At 41.2% G+C, this 17,075-nt stretch overlaps 1 protein-coding gene across 3 annotated transcripts in view; it reads left to right on the plus strand.

Moving 5' to 3' along the window:
* The window catches only part of SFPQ (splicing factor proline and glutamine rich), a 50,066-nt gene that overhangs the window by 12,033 nt on the left and 20,958 nt on the right, over positions 1–17,075 (plus strand). Inside the window, exons 10-12 of one of the 3 annotated variants that reach the window (XM_047726086.1) lie at positions 2,224–2,271; positions 3,754–3,840; positions 9,783–11,984. In XM_047726086.1, the coding sequence (XP_047582042.1) occupies positions 2,224–2,247 (24 nt within the window). In that variant the 3' untranslated portion in view covers positions 2,248–2,271; positions 3,754–3,840; positions 9,783–11,984. Of the gene's footprint in view, positions 1–2,223; positions 2,272–3,753; positions 3,841–5,159; positions 5,841–9,782; positions 11,985–17,075 lie in introns of those variants that run through there. The other 2 variants (XM_047726085.1, XM_047726087.1) reach the window with 2 other exon arrangements.

Genomic DNA, 17,075 nt, shown 5'->3' on the forward strand with positions numbered 1-17,075 from the left:
TTCGGTTTACTTTGCATAAATGCCGGTGAAAACTCTTCATGACTATGAGAATTTTCTTCCACTCTATCAAGAAAAATGGCTTGTTCTTTGGCAAGCAATTCACAAGGTGGGGACAAATTGGTACTTAATATGTAGTCTGTTCAAGCAAATAACTTGACTCTCCTATTAAAAAAGCAAATGGTGACTAGTTTAGTTCTATATTGATAGTACAAAGGCAGTGCAAACATAATGCTCAGTATTAGTGATGAGAGTGTCACTAAATTGACATACAACCCTGATGGGGTTTTCCTGTGGCATAATTCATTAAATCGGTGGCCAACACTTGCTGCCGTGATTTAGTGATTCGAGTGCTTAGAAATAAAAGCTCAAGTTTATTTCCTAACAGCCAGTAACAATTTTGAGAGAACGTACTTGTTATAATCTATGGACTTGAGGAACATTACTGGGGAGGGTGGTTAATTTTTGCTTCATTTCTGCTTATTTCAAGATGAATAGGTTTTTGCACTTTGAAATGAGAAACCTGTGACTTAAGTCGATTCTTACTAGTTTCGATTTGTATGTAGCTATAATTTGTGAATCTTAGTGTAGAGGGTCTCACTCACCCAAAAAGCTGGGAATAAATGGGTTGCAGTAACAACACTATACCGAGGTGCTTGCATTGTATTTCATAGTCTTTTCTTGTTACAAACCAAAATTATTCTTTTTAATGAGAATGGTCTAAGGTTCAGAGGTGTGATGCCAGAATGCATTTTCGTACAGTTAGGCCCTTGGAACAGATACCGGTGCTTTCCGAAAGATGAAAGAAATGGAATGGGTGCTCTTCACACAGGTTGCAAAACCTACAAAGAATGCATAATAGTCTCATTTTTTCCCCTAGAGAAGAGATGCGTGTGACTAGTTTTGGACTTTTAACCTAAATGGGGGTTGCATGTCTCTTATTGTTAATCATTGTCAGCTGCAGTGACATGATCCACAGTCCTGCATTTACTGCCTTTCCCTTAATGATTTTGGACAGGTTTGAGAGAGCCAGGATGTTTGTTCTGGGCCTTTATTTGGTTTTGGCTTTAGCTGATAATGTTTCAGTGTTCTGTCAGCTAGTGCAGTTCTCAAATGGCTGCCTATTAGGGAAAGAATTCTGAGGATTTGACTGTTCCTAATCATCTGTCATTGCTGCTAGATAATGATTGGCAATTTTTAAGACTCAACTGTGGAAATCTCACAGTTGGTAAACCATCAACCATAAAAATGTTGCTTTTGAACACCAGTGCTGAAAAGATTTTATTTGGAGGGTGAGAAGGGGGCTGGATGCAGGATAGGATAATCTGGAGAATGGGGGAGAATGCAAACGATATAGTATCCCTTATGGATGGTACATGTGCAACAGGGAGCTCTTTTTTTTTTTTAATCCCCTTGGCAGTAACTGATAATCAGGGAGGAAGAAAAACCTGGAACTTGAATTAAGGCTGATCTTTCTGGTTTTTGTGCACCGTGGCCCTGCCAGGCATATATAGTGAAGGTGAATGTTTTCTCCCTCAGAAAAACTCAGGTTCCTTGCTGTCCCGAATAAGGCCTAGCTTCCCTGCCCTAACTGAAAACTCAGTGAGGACTTGGAGGGAAAGAAAGAGGCAAATACAGAGGATTGCAGGATAACAACTGCATTGTTGTGTACTGTGGATGGGGGAGGGCACTCTTGGAGGACTCCTGCTGCAGGTGGTCAGTCCACCTGAGACCGGAAGACATACTTGAATGGGGAGCAGGGTACGTGCTTTTATATGAAAAGAGAGCTGATGTTAAAACTCATTTGGTAAGGTAAACGTTGTCACATACCTTCACATAAGGGATAGTATATTTTGGGTTGCAGTCAAACTTGATTGTGCTCAGACTGGTGAAAATAGCAGATAGGCTTTTGTATTTTAAATAAGGTACAGTTTTTATTCTTTGAATTGAGCTGTCTACTTTATTACTTTACATAAAAATAATTTTAGATTTTTTTCCCCCCATCAAGTTTCTTCCTGTTTTTTTTTTTTTTTGTTTTTTTTTTTTTTTTCCTTTTTTCTTTTCTTTTTTTCTGGTTTTTTTTTTTTTTTTTTTTTTTTTTAAATGCTGTAACTTGCCCCTAATCTTTGTCTCTGGAATTTTACTCTCTAAATTTTAAAGTTAACTAGCATTTTCAAACCTTTATACCCTTGTCTTTTATATTAACTTTCTCTTATTATTCTTTAGGTAAGAATGATTGAGGTTGGCTGATACTGGAGTACTCACTCACTTCAAGTAAGTTTCCTTAGAAGTCCTAACCTGTAGAAGACTTTTGAGTGTGATTTGTTAACAAAGGTTAAGTAATGTGATTTAGCTATGTGGGGTGAAACGTGTTTGATTTTTCTTTTTTTAAGATCTTATTTATTTGACACACAGCAAGAGCGGGAACACAAGTAGGGTGGGGGGGAGTGGGAGAGGGAAAAGCAGGCTCCCTGCTGAGTAGGGAGCCCAGTGTGGGGCTTGATCCCAGGACCCTGGGATCATGACCTGAGCGAATGCAGCCTCTTAACGGCTGAGCTACCCAGGCGCCCCAAATGTGTTTGATTTTTAAAATGCTTACTTCTGAGATAATACCCATGTGTTTTTGTTTTTGAAAACAACATGCGGACGGCACCTGGGTGGCTCAGTCAAGTGTCGGCCCATGGTTCAGGTCATGATCCTGGAGTCCTGAGTTCAAACCCTGCATCAGGCTCTCTCTGCCTGCTTCTCCCTCTCTCTCTCTCACTGCCTCACCCTGCTTATGTTCTCTTATGCGCTCATGCTGTCTCTCAAGTAAATCTTTAAAATGGGTGTGTGAGCTTGAGAAAGTGGGGACTATTTTATTTATAAAAGTGTCAGACGATAGATGAGTTGATAGAAGGTACACGGATGAAGCTGTGTTGTATACCTAAAGTTAATAGACTATTGTGTGTTTTATGTTTCAGTTTTAAGAAAAGATACAGGATTGGGGCACCTGGGTGGTTTGGTTGGTTAAACGTCTGCCTTTGGCTTGGGTCATGATCTCAGGGTCCTGGGATTGAGCCCCACATTGGGCTCCCTCCTCAGTGGGGAGCCTGCTTCTCCCTCTCCTGCCTGCTGCTCCCCCTGTTTGTGCATTCTCTGTGTCAGATAAATAAATCCAAAAATAATAGAGATACAAGATTATGTAAAGGGAAACCAGCTTGAATTAGTGGAAAAATGCCATATTTTTAGAACTCTAAATTCCACTCTTGACCCATTCAGAATCTCCCTTAAGATTCTTTTTTATTGCGGTGTCTGGGTGGCTCAGTGGGTTAAAGCCTCTGCCTTCGGCTCAGGTCATGATCCCAGGGTCCTGGGATCGAGCCCCACATCCGGCTCTCTGCTTGGCGGGGAGCCTGCTCCACCCCCACCCCCGACCCTCCACCGCCACCCCACCCCCGTCTCTGCCTGCCTCTCTGCCTACTTGTGATCTCTGTCTGTCAAAAAAAGAAAATTCTCATTTACTTAGAGAACAGTCCAGTCTTGGGTAGGAGGAAAAATCCTGTGTGTGTGAGGAAATTTTCGAAGACTATAACTGTAGTGTGGACCAGGTCTTTTCTAAGCAATAACAGCAAAACAAAAGAAAAAAACCACTGATTGGGTGGACTCAAAAATGTGCCTCTTGGTGATGTGGAGAATAAGATGTACACACTATAGTTAATGAAAATGTAGTATGCTGTACATGTTATTTTAATAAGATGATATTTTTAATGATAGGTGGATAAGCTATTAGTCTCAAGACGACATCACACAACGTGAACCAAGAAGGAAAGCCACAGCCTATTAGACTGAGGAACTATCTAGGTAAGTTGAATGTTTCTTATTCTGTAAACTCCCTTCAGAAGAACTCTTGGGTGTTACAGACATAACTACTTGTGTGTGAATATTTAATTTTAACTTACTCTATGTAGGGAGTAATGTTTTTATACTACTAAAAATATTTACAGTCCTTTTAATAGCCCTCTTGAGGCTATAGGCCTTGTTGTTGGTTTGCCTCAACCCTCAGAAAAACAGGGACTGTAGGGACGCCTGGGTGGCTCAGTCGTTACGCAGCTGCCTCTGCCTCGGGTCATGATTCCAGGGTCCTGGGATCGAGCCCCATATTGAGCCCCATCTCAGGCTCCTGCTCAGTGGGAAGCCTGCTTCTCCGTCTCCCACTCCCCCTGCTTCATTTCCCTCTTTCACTGTGTTTCTCTCTGTCAAATAAATAAAATCTTTTAAAGGGGGGGCGGTGCGCCTGGGTGGCTCAGTGGGTTAAGCCTCTGCCTTCAGCTCAGGTCAAGATCTCAGGGTCCTGGGATCAAGCCCCACGTCGGGCTCCCTGCTCAGTGGGAGGCCTACTTCTCCCTCTCCCACTACTGCTTGTGTTCCCACTCTGTCTCTGTCAAATAAAATCTTTAAAAAAAAAAAAGAGAAAAGAAAAGGGACTTCTAGTTTTTTGTAGGCGTTTGTCTTTTTGCCTCCGTACATAGAACTGTGCAAAAGAGGGTTTGGAAAATTGGAAATTGCCTATTTTTTAACCAAATACTTATAAGATGGGGTCATCTAGAGTTGATGATGTCCTAGAAGGGTTGGCAGTTTTAAAGGGCAACTCAGTTCTGCTGTTGTAGCTGGGAATGCAGTCATAGACTGTATGTAAACAAAGGGACAGGGCTGCATGCCAAGTTTACAGAAAAGTTAGTAGGTAGATAGTAGCCTGTTATCTCATCATCTGATACAAATGGATATATAGTTAGATTATAGCTCAGTTAAAGGGCTGTCATAATCATTTAAGAGTAAGGTAGAAATAGTGTTAAGTAATTGACTGGATTTTAAACCTAGGGGAGGTGCCAGGTAGTGGAGTGTCTTAAAAGATCTCCCTTCTCAGTGGTTGCAACTAAAGTTCTAATAAATGGAATTAAAGGTGAATCAACTAGCTGGTGACAAAGGCTGATGGTAAAATAATCTGCATCTTAATCCTTAACTATATAGTACTTAATGATTATTAAGTACTGTTAATATCCCATTTTTTGATTAGTATTACTTTGATATTAAAAAGTTTACTTGGTTAGTGCTAAACGGTGAGTGTTTGACAACTCTGATTCTTAACATCTTTTGGAGTAATTGTTTCTTTTAATTGGCAGGATCAGGTGAACTCTGTCCAGAAAACCAATGAAGAACAGGGCAAAGAGGAATGAGCAGCCTAATTGTTAATAAAGACATTTTTAAATCAGATTGTGCTTTTATTTGTTTTGGTTTTTGTGTTTAAGTAGGACTTTTTGTTTGTAATATTTTCTTTATATGTCATCACCTTGTTTTTAGGTGACATGGGCATGGAACATGGTGATTCAGGACTCGGGCTTTCTGGCCGAGCTGCTTCAACATTAATTACTGATCAGCCTGATGGCCCTTCCTTCGCTCTTGTCCTAACTTAACTGATTAAGCCATCAATATTTTAAAATTGCCTTGATTCTTTATAGGTTTTATTCCTAAAATCAGCATGTAATGAAATACAGCAATTATAACTACATGCCCCTCCTTGATTGGGCTTTAGGCATAATACCATTTTGTATCCTGCTTTTGTATTTCCCCAAAGAATTGTCAGATGACGGTTATAGAGTATTGACATTACTTCACAAAGAAGCACAGAGTTAGAATTCCATCTTGCCAAATAATCATGTTTGGGTTACCCTGAGTAGCAATTTCTTAAAATGAATTGGAATTTCATACGCAGTGTGAAATATGAGTAGATGAATAGAAGTAGAAGGGAAGGATTGTTGGAATTGACTGTAAAATCGGCTCAATAAAGAAATCTGGAAGTAAAATCTGCTTTTCTCCCTTCACTCTATTTTGTTGAAATTTGACAAGTTTAGTCAAAGGGTTGTTTGGCACCAGCTTAATTAAGCATTTGTTCAGGAAAAGGTATGAAGCACGTGTTTAAAAGGTAATTCTGTTGATTTGTCACTGTGGGCCATGTTACTTAGAGTGCAGAATTTCAGAAAGCTCTAATTTGTTAGCTTGCTGTAATTAAATAGAGGAAGCTCAGAGTTTAGAACATCTTGCTCAGTGTTACCTGAAAAAGCACAAAGAGAGTTGAAAGCCAAAGCAGTCACTGCTCCCATGGGATTTGCTTTGAAAACCTGTGCAAGAGGAAGCCTAGCACTTAAAAACTACCAAGAGGTTGAGCATGAAAAAGACTGAGAAGAAATTCAAGGTTCATATGGGGGAAAAAATGCCATGTTCAGGGATTTAAAGACTTAGCAATTGGCTCACTTGGTTAAGGGTCTGCCTTCAGCTTGGGTCTTAATCTCTGTGCTGTGAGATACCAGGGTAGTCAAACTTAGGTGGCAGCTGCCTTCCCTCAGAGTAAGCATCCGGAGAAACCCTGATGGAAGCTGCATGATGTGACCTCTCTGACCTAGGTTTGTTACTTCTACACTTGGTAGAAACAGTCACAGTCCCAATGAGATTAATGGGGAGGGGAAATACCCTCTACCACTCAATGGAAGGAGTGTGAGAATATGCAGGTACAGTTTTGGGGTTTTTGTTTCTTTGTATGTATGTATTTTATTTATTTATTTTTAAGATTTTATTTATTTATTTGACAGAGATCACAAGTAGACAGAGAGGCAGGCAGAGAGAGAGAGGGAAGCAGGCTCCCTGCTGAGCAGAGAGCCCGATGCCAGAGAGCCCGATGCGGGACTCGATCCCAGGACCCTGAGATCATGACCTGAGCCGAAGGCAGTGGCTTAACCCACTGAGCCACCCAGGCGCCCTGTATGTATGTATTTTAAAGATTTTATTTGATCTCAAGTAGGCAGCCCGATGTGGGGCTCCACCCCAGGACCCTGAGATCATGACTAGAGCCAAAGACAGGCTTAACCCACTGAGCCACCCAGGCGCCCCTATTTTTTAAAAGTGCAGATAATGTTTTGAGACCACTAGAGTCTTAAAATTCGTAGGCTAGTTATTTGTTCATTTTTATCAGCAATACATTTGATTTAGCCAAAAGGACAAACATTTATCTGCAAGACATTTTGTCTCTTTTGTGCCAGATACATACTTAAAATGGAGATAACAGAGATGAAAAGATGTTCTGGTGGGGAGGTCTACGTAGGTGTAAAGGGGGAGAAAGTATATATATTCCACTTAAGTGTCGGAGCCTTTATGTTGGTCACGTAAGTTTAATTTATTGTCCCAACCATTCACTAGTCCTCGACATACGCTGAAGCATGGAAATGGAATGATCTGTGTAAGTAGTAGGCAGTTGGGTATTTTTTACTTTTCTCAGGTCTATGCCCAGCAGAGGGCTTGAACCCATGACCGCAAGATTAGGGTTTCATGCTCACCTGACAGCCAGACAGATCCTCTGGGGTATTGTTTTAGATGGAGACTTAACAAGCAGTGCACTCAGCAATAACACATGTAAGGGGTAAAAAGGAAACAGGCTTAGATGGGAAAGTTGGAAGTTAACATAGAACAGGTCTCGGCCAATCCATGAAATCCCAAATTATGTAAGGGGTTGAGCCTTTTTGTCCCACCGGATATTGACTGTCTCTAGTGGAATGGGGGGAAGGGTGGGCATAAACTCAGGCCTCTCTTAAAACTGAGGACAATTCCCAGAAAGGGATAGAATTAGGAGCCTGTAGGAAAGGTGGGGGAGCAAGGGACTCAATTCTGAAAGGGGTGTCTGGTGGTATATCTGAATCCAAACCCCGTATGTTCACAGGAAACTCAGGGAAGACCAGTGCGCACAAGCAAATATGTATTTGGGGCTCATCAGCCTATAGGTTAACAGTTGAAGTCATGTGCCCAAGTAAGATTGTCCACGGAGCATATACAAGATGAAGAATCTGAGGATGCACCTCTGAGAACACTGTGTGGACTCTGGTACTAAGAGTTTATGAAAGAGGGTTGCCTGGGTGGCTCAGGTTATGATCACAGGGTCCTCAAATAAATAAAATCGTAAAAAAAAAAAAAAAAGCTCACGAAAGAGATAAGGACAGGCAAGAAGTTACTCTCTAAAACAGAAGTTTGGAGTTTTGGAGGCAGAGGAAAGTGTTAAGAGTCTAGAGTGCAAGTTGGCAGGAGGATTTTCTATTTCTCTGAAACCAGAGGGAGGAGTAGGGAGGACATCTGGTGTTACCCTGCTGTTTGCTGTGCTGTGAGTAAAAAGAACCTATCTTGGGGTGTCTGCCTGGCTCAGTCGGTGGAGCATGCAACTTGATCTTGGGGTTTTGAGTTCAAGCCCTCTGTTGGGCATAGAGCTTACTTTATTTTAATTTTTTAATTTTTGATGGAGAGTACAAGCATGCGGAGCAGCAGGGAGAGGGAGAAGCAGGCTCTCGCTGAGCAGAGAGCCTGAGTGGGGCTTGATCCCAGGTCCCTGAGTTCATGACCCGAGGCAAAGGCAGACACCTAACTGATTGAGCCACCGCGGCACCACTAGAGCTTACTTTAAAAAAAAACTTCTTGAGTGTCTTATTCCGACCCATTGAGTTTCATTTTTAGCACATACGGAATTTTGGCAAGCTCCTGAGCTTATTTGGTTAGTCATTTTTCTTGGAGTCTTGTCGTCCTCTGTAAGATTTGCCATCCTCTATAAGATTTGAGTTACCTCTCTTTTTTTTTTTAAGGATTTTATTTATTCACTTGACAGAGTGAGAGAACACAAGCAGGGGGGAAGTAACAGAGGAGGAGGGAGAAGCAGGCTCCCCACTGAGGAGGGAACCCAATGAGGGGCTCAATCTCAGGACCCTGAGATCATGACCTGAGCTGAAGCCAGACGCTTAACTGAGCCACCCAGGTGTCCCCAAAGTTCATTTCTTCAGACAGTATATTGAAGCTTGCTTTTTCAACCAATTTGACAATCTTTATTTTTCAATTGGAGTCTACTTTAGGCCATATATTTAATATAATTACCAATATGGTTAGACTTAAGTCTCCTATCTTACGTATTTTCTGTTTGTTCTGTTGTTTCCTTTTCCCTCTTTCTCTGCTATCCTTTGGCTACACTGAATATTTTTAGTATTCCATTTTATTCCTTCTATTGACTTATTATTCCTCTCAGCGTGTCTTAGTGGTTGCCTTAGAGCCTCAGTATGCGCCTTTAACTTACCACTCCTTACCATCAAATATATGCCTCTTCACAGAGAAGTTAGAACCTTAAGACAAATTTTCCCCATCCTTTGTGTTATTGTCATACTTTATTTCTACTTGTGTTATAACCCCTAGAAAAATATTATTTTTTCCTATATATTCAAATGTATTTTAAACAAATCTGAAAATAAGGGAAAATAACATATATATGTATATATGACCTTTTCCCAAGAGCTAATTCTAGTGTTTGCCGGATGCCTCAGGTGTGTAACAAGGTTCTTCCGTTTTGGATAGACAGAATGCCAATGTTTCCCAGGTCTGTGGAATCTCTGGGTTCGTCTTACAGTTCCTTGGCTGTTCAATTTTAAATAGTTGTTCTTTGACCTGATGGAGTCTCATTCTATATGTGCAGAGTTTAGTGTTCTGCCGAGAATGCAAAAGAAGCTTTATACAGGGGCGCCTGGGTGGCTCAGTAGTTAAGGGTCTGCCTTTGGCTCAGGTCATGATCCCAGGGTCCTGGGATTGAACGTCGGGCTCCCTGCTTGGCCGGAAGGCTAGCTTCTCTCTCCTACTCCCCCTGCTTGTGTTCCCCTCTCTCGTTGTGTCTTTCTCAAATAAATAAAATATTTTTTTTAAAAAGCCTTACACAGATTTCTTTCTTTGCATAGCTCCCTCCATTCTAGTAGTCTGTTCCACAGATTCCAGCTGCTTCAGCCTCATCAAACACCCATCTCTTCTCAATGCAGCAAGACCATCACGCTCTGCTTGGGGCCTCCTTCCTATGCAGTGAATTGAATAATGCCTCCAGGCAGATGGCTGTGACAAGCACTTACCTCATTCATTACTCTTCTCGTGGATCATGGTACAGCATAGTCTGTTTTCCAGTTTGTTTTGCACTGACTTATATCCCTCCCAAATTCATATATTGAAGTCTTATCTTCCAGTACATACCAGAATGTGGCTGTATTTGGAGACAGGGCCTTTAAACAGGTAATTAGGTCATAAGTTTGGGCTCTAAACCAGTAAGACTGGTGGCCTTATAAGAAGGGGAAGAGATACAAAGGTCATATGCAAAGGCCATGTGAGAACACAGTAAAACAATGCTATTGGCAAGCCAAAAAAGTAGACCTCAGAAGAAATCAAACCTCCTGACACCTTGGTCTTGGACTTTTGGCCTCCAGAATTATGAGAAAATTAGTTTGTGGTATTTTAGCCATCCAATCTGGTATCTTATGAAGGCGGCCCTAGCAAACTAATGCATAATGTACAATCAGTAGTCATTTAATATACTTTGTGTAGTTCTGGTGTTTATAGCAGAAGGACAGATCTGGTACTAGTTCTTTGAGCTGGAAGCTGAATCCAACAGATTTGTTTTACCAGAGGACAGAACAAGTTGGACAAAATATTCACACAAGTCTGTTTTACACTGGAAAACATGATGAATATTTTTAAAAAACAGCTTTATTAAAATATAACTGATACATAACAAGCTCATATATTTAAAGTGTAAATTTGATAAGATTTGACATATGTATACACCATGAAATCATCACCACAATCGAGTTAACGAAGGTGTCCATCCCACCCCCAGAATCTTTCTTGAGCCCCTTAGCCATCTGATTACTGCCCTTTCCCCTATCAATCTGCAGGCAACCCCTGGTCCGCTTTTCTCCTTAGTTCACTTTCCCTACTCCTTTACTTCCCAGGAGCATCTCCCAAATGAACTACATACATCCAAGCCCTTGTCTCAGGCGCTGCTTCTATGGAAACAAAACAAAACAAAAGAAAAAAACTAAGAAACTCACCCATTCTGTCTCTAAGGAATGTGATTTGGATATGTAACAGATCTTCTTGTATTACTTGTCAGTATACCTGAATGTCTTAGAGTTCCTAGTATGTGAGACTCACTAATTCAGCGAACATGTAACAGCTTGATTGAAATATAATTAAGGCATAATGAAATGTACATATATGAAGTGTATAACTTGGTGAGTTTTGGTAGTGTGTGATCATGCGTGAAACCATAGCTGCATCGAAATAATAAACATATAAATATATTACCTCCCAGAGTTCCTATTGCTTCTTTGTAACGCAGCCTTTTCTCCTCACTCAGGAAACCACTGGGATGCCTTCTGTCACTCTATATTAGTTTGCCTTTTCTAAAATTTTATATAAATGAAGTAATACAGAATTTACCATTTTTTGGCCCAGCTTCTTTCATTCAACAAAATTAATGAGATTCATTCATGTAGTTTTGAGTATCAATAGTTGGTTCCTTTTTACTGTTGAGTGATATTCCATTGTATGGATATAATTTATTTATTCATTTACTTGATGGGTGTGATAGTTAATTTATGTCTCAGTTTGGGCTAAGAGATGCCTAGAGAGCTGGTAAAAAAACATTACTTTTTGGTGTGTCTGTGAAGATGTTTCCAGAATAGATTAGCATTTGAATTGGTGGACTGAGTGAAAAGATCACCCTCATCAGTGCAGTTGGGGATCAATCCAATCTGTTGAGGACATGAACAGAAGCCTCTGTTCAGAGAAGGCAGAGGAAGGGTGAATTTGCCCTCTGCTCCAGTAGACATACACTCTTGCCCTTGGCGCTCCTCTTGGTTCTTCAAACTCAGATTGGGACATTCATCATCAGCTCCCCTAGGTTTCAGGCCTTTAGGACATGGACTGAATCAGATCACCGGGTTTCCTGATTCCCCAGTTAGCAGATGGCAGACGGTAGGACTTCTCAGCTGCCATTATTATGTGAGTCAATTCCTATAATAAATCTCATTTATATTAATATAAATATTATTAAATTAATACATTGAATATTAATACATAAAATATTAATAATAAATTATATTATGTCTGTATCTCCTATTGGTTTTATTTCTTTGGAGAACTGTGACTAATTCAGTGGGCATTTGGATTGTTTCCAGTTTGGGGTATTATAATAAAGCTGCTATGAATATTTGTGTACACGTCTTTGTGTGGACAGAGGCTTTCATTTCCCTTAGGTAATAACTTAGGAGCAGAATAGCAGGTCATATGGTAGATGTAGATATATGTTACTTTTTTTTTTTTTTTTTTTTTGAGAGATAGAGAATGAGAGAGAGCATGAGAGGGGAGAGGTCATCGGGAGAAGCAGACTCCCCGCCGAGCAGGGAGCCCAATGTGGGACTCGATCTGGGACTCTGGGATCACGACCTGAGCTGAAGGCAGTTGCTTAACCAACTGAGCTACCCAGGTGCCCTATATGTTACATTTTTAAAGGAATTGTTAGACTGTTTTCCAAAGTGCCCATACTGTCTTTTAGTCTCACCGGCAGTGTATGAGAAGTCTAGTTGCCCCACATCCTTGCTGACATGTAAATTTTGCTAGTCTTTTTAGTGTTACGTTAGTGTTAGTAGTTAGTGTTAGTAGATTGTATAGTAGTATAACTTTGAGGTCTTAATTTGCATTTTCCTAAGAACTAATAATGTTGAGTATCTTTTCATGTACTTATTTGACATCAGTATCTCTTCTTTGGGGAAGTATCTGTATCTTTTGCAAAGTAAAAAAAAATTAGATTATCTTCTTCTTATTAAACTGTAAGGATTCTGGGGTGCCTGGGTGGCTGAGTCAGTTGGCGTCTGTCTTCAGCTGTCCCGTGTGGGGCTCCCTGCTCAGCGGGGAGCCTGCTGTTCCCTCTGCCTGCCGCTCCCCCTGCTTGTGCTCGCTCTCTTTCTCTGTAAATAAAATAAGTAAATAAAATCTTAAAAAAAAATAAATTGTAAGAATTCTTCATATATTGTAGCTACAAGTTTTTGTTGGTTCTGTTTGGCAAATATCCTCCAATGTGTGGCATAGTTTTTCATTTTCATAACAGTCTTTTGAAGAGCAAAAGTTTTTAACTTTGATTACATGCAATTTATTATTTTTTCTTTTATAGTTTGTGCTTTTCGTGTCTTATTTAAGAAATCTTTGCCAGGGGCGCCTGGTGGCTCAGTCAGTTGAGTGCCTGACTCTTGATCTCAGCCCAGGTCTTTTTTTTTTTTTTTTTTTTTTAAAGATTTTATTTATTTATTTGACAGAGATCACAAGTAGATGGAGAGGCAGGCAGAGAGAGAGAGAGAGAGAGAGAGAGAGAGGGAGGGAGGGAAGCAGGCTCCTTGCTGAGCAGAGAGCCCAATGTGGGACTCGATCCCAGGACCCTGAGATCATGACCTGAGCCGAAGGCAGCAGCTTAACCCACTGAGCCACCCAGGTGCCCGTCAGCCCAGGTCTTGATCCTGGGGTCATGAGTTCAGGCCCTGCCCTCATGCTGGGCTCCATGTTGGGCTCCATGCTGGGCTCCATGCTGGGCTCCATGCTGGGCATGAAACCTACTTTAAAAACAACAATGGAATACTATGCAGCCATCAAAAGAAATGAAATCTTGCCATTTGCAATGTGGATGGAACTAGAGGGTATTATGCTGAGTGAAATAAGTCAATCAGAGAAAGACAATTATCATATGATCTCCCTGATGTGAGGAATTTGAGAGGCAATGTGGGGGATTTGGGGGGTAGGGAAGGAAAAAATGAAACAAGATGGGAGGGAGACAAACCATTAGAGACTCTTAATCTCACAAAACAAACTGAGGGTTGCTGCGGGGAAGGAGGTAGGGAGAGGGTGGTTGGGTTATGGACATTGGGGAGGGTATGTGCTATGGTGAGTGCTGAGAATTGTGTAAGCCTGACCATTCACAGACCTGTACCCCTAGGGCTAATAATACGTTATATGTTAATAAAAAATTAAATAAAAAATAAAAACAACAACGAGAGCAACAACAAAAGAAAAACAAAACAAAAGTTCTCAAAACTTTCATTTTTTATTATTATTTAAAAAAAATTTTTTTTTATTTATCTGACAGAGATCACAAGTAGGCAGAGAGGCAGGCAGAGAGAGGAGGAAGCAGGCTCCCCGCGGAGCAGAGAGCCCGATGCGGGGCTCGATCCCAGGACCCCAGGATCACGACCCGAGCCTAAGGCAGAGGCTTTAGCCCACCAAGCCACCCAGGAGCCCCTCTCAAAATTGTCTTCCTTTCCATCCAACTTGTTCATCTTTTTGCAGCACATCTTCCTAGTCCATGAACTTGCAGGTTTTAAAATCTATTTATAGCACAGCTTTATATAAATGTAACACTGTTGTAATCTTATATATTTGATCTGATTCTTTTTGGGGGAGAGCTCTTCCATCCTTTTTTTTTTTTAAACTTTTATTCTATTTTATTTTATTTTAGAGCAAGAGGGCACATACACATGTGCATAGGGGGAAGGGCAGGGGAAGAGAATCTTCAAGCAGGCCCACCCCCCCCAAATGTGGAGGATGACACAGGGTTCAATCCCGGGACCCATGAGATCAAATCAAATCAAAACCAAGAGTCCCACGCTCAACCAGTTGAGTCACCCAGGTGTCCTGTGAGGTCTTTCATCTTTCAGATTCCTGTCATATGTTGCGTCCAGTCCTTTACGTCCTCCTGACTATTGGGCCTCTTCCCTTCACCATCCTTCACATTTTCTCATTACTCATTTTGTTTCCTTCTCTTTTGAGCCTAAATTTCCTCTGGATCCACGTGGGGTGCCTTTACTTCCACAGGCTGCTTGCAGTTCTTCTCTTCCACCATTTTCTTCTTCCCTGGACAAAGCTGTTCATCCTTTTGGAAAGTAGCCACTGTGGTCATTTCCTAACCCCCTTCTTTCTTGTGGGTTTTCATCCTCACTTAATACCCTTCCTATTTCTTCTCCTTCTCTCCTCCCACCCCCTTTTTTGTGTTTTTTTTTTTTTTTTTTTTTTTTTCTTACCATGTCTTGTTTTACACAGCCATTACTGGAGCCTGGTTTCTTTATAAGATGCTCTAAGAAGTGGCTTACAGAACCACGAAATATCATCTCATCCATCTAGTTCCTTTTGGTTATGAGGAAACTGAGACCCAGAAAAGATACCAGGTGCCAACCAACAAGTTGCTATGTTTAGTGTTTACACAGAGTAGGTTTCTTCAGCTGATGTTCAGACAAGCTGGTTAGAGCAGAAAGAACACAAGGAATTTAGAAGTTGTGCTCTAACATAGTGATTCCCAAAGGTGACTGTGCCTCACAATCACCTGAGGAGCTTTTACAACTACGGTTTCATTAGCTTTTCCCAAGACTTAGTGAATCAGAGCCTCCAGGGGTAGGACAGACGGGACTCCATCTGAATAGCTTATGCCTTGCCAGGTTTTGGAACTGATCTTCTAGGGCAATAAAAGAAAGAGGTGAAAGGGGCACCTGGGTGGCTTAGTCAGTTAAGCGTCTGCCTTCGACTCAGGTCATGATCCCAGGGTCCTGGGATCAAGTCCCACATCAGGCTCCCTGCTCTATGGAAGCCTGCTTCTCCCTCTTCCACTCCCCTTGCTTGTGTTCTCTCTCTCACTGTGTGTCTCTCTGTCAAAAACATAAATAAAATCTTAGAAAAAAAAGGAGAGAAAAATTTTACTTGCCTCTGAAGTAAAATTCTCTTTGCTAAAAAATGAATTTGGCAAGCTCATGTGAAGACAGTGGCAACTCAGTTTGTGATAAAAGGTAGGTGACATTTGTTGAGTCCTTATAATGTACTTAGCAAAAAACTTTTCACACATCAATCCATTTAACCCTTATAAAAACATTATGAGTTAGGGTCCTGTATTATCTGTGTTTTACAGATAAGGAAACAGAAATCTGAAAAGATGAAGTTAATCACCCTGGTTCATACAGTTGTCAAGTGGAGAAGGAGGATGACCCAGAGCAGGCCAGAGTTAACTGTTGGAGGTTTTTCTAGAACTTTTGTATCCTATATCTGGAAACCTTCAGAATTTGATCCATCTTTCTGAATATGTATTAATAGGATTAAGTTCTATTCCTTTTTTTTAAAGGATTTTTTTAAAGCTTTTATTTATTTATTTGACAGAGAGAGATCACAAGGAGGCAGAGAGGCAGGCAGAGAGAGAGGGGAAGCAGGCTCCCTGCTAAGCAGAGAGCCTGATGTGGGGCTCGATCCCTGGACCCTGAGATCATGACCTGAGCCGAAGGCAGAGGCTTAACCTGCTGAGCCACCCAGGTGCCCCAGGATTTTATTTTTTAAGTAGTCTCTATACCCAACTCAGGCTCAAACTCAAACCCTCAGATCAAGAGTCACATACACTAGTGACTGAGCCAGCCAGACTCCCCAAGTTCTATTCCTGTGTCATTTATAGTGGTGCTTAAATTCCATAACTCATATTGAAGTTTATATTCCTTAAATATGTAGATTACATGTAAAATGTGGTCTAAAAGTATGTTTTTTTTTTTAAGATTTTATTTATTTATTTTAGAGAGAGAAAGCAAGAGACAGAGCAGGAGCAGGGGGAGGAATATAGGGAGAAGCAGCCTCCCCACTGAGCAGGGAGCCTGATGCAGGGCTCCATCCCAGGACCCTGGGATCATGACGGGAGCCAAAGGCAGATGCTTAATGACTGAACCACTCAGGCGCCCCAGCCACTCTTGATCTTGAGGCATGAGTTTGAGCCTCATGTTGGGTGTAGAGATTACTTGAATAAAAGTAAAAAAGAAAAGAAAACAGAAAAAGAGCTGCTTTGATTTACATGCTGAAGGTGAAGAACACCTGCCAAGTGTTTGCTTCTGCCAAGAGGTTGTTCTCTCTGTGGAGAGCTTCTTTGTTTCCTACCAAGGGAACTTCTACTGGCTCTTAGAGGTTTGCCTCAAGAGTCACCTTTTTTCTTTTTAAGATTTTATTTATTTATTTATTTATTTATTTATTTATTTATTTATTTTTGACAGAGAGATCACAAGTAGGCAGAGAGGCAGGGAGAGAGAAGGGAGGAAGCAGGCTGTCTGCTGAGCAGAGTGGCCGATGTGGGGCTCGATCCCAGGACCCTGAGATCATGACCTGAGCCAAAGGCAGAGGCTTTAACCCACTGAGCCACCCAG

This window comes from Lutra lutra, chromosome 4 (genome assembly GCF_902655055.1).
Source record: "Lutra lutra chromosome 4, mLutLut1.2, whole genome shotgun sequence".
NCBI lineage: Eukaryota > Metazoa > Chordata > Mammalia > Carnivora > Mustelidae > Lutra > Lutra lutra.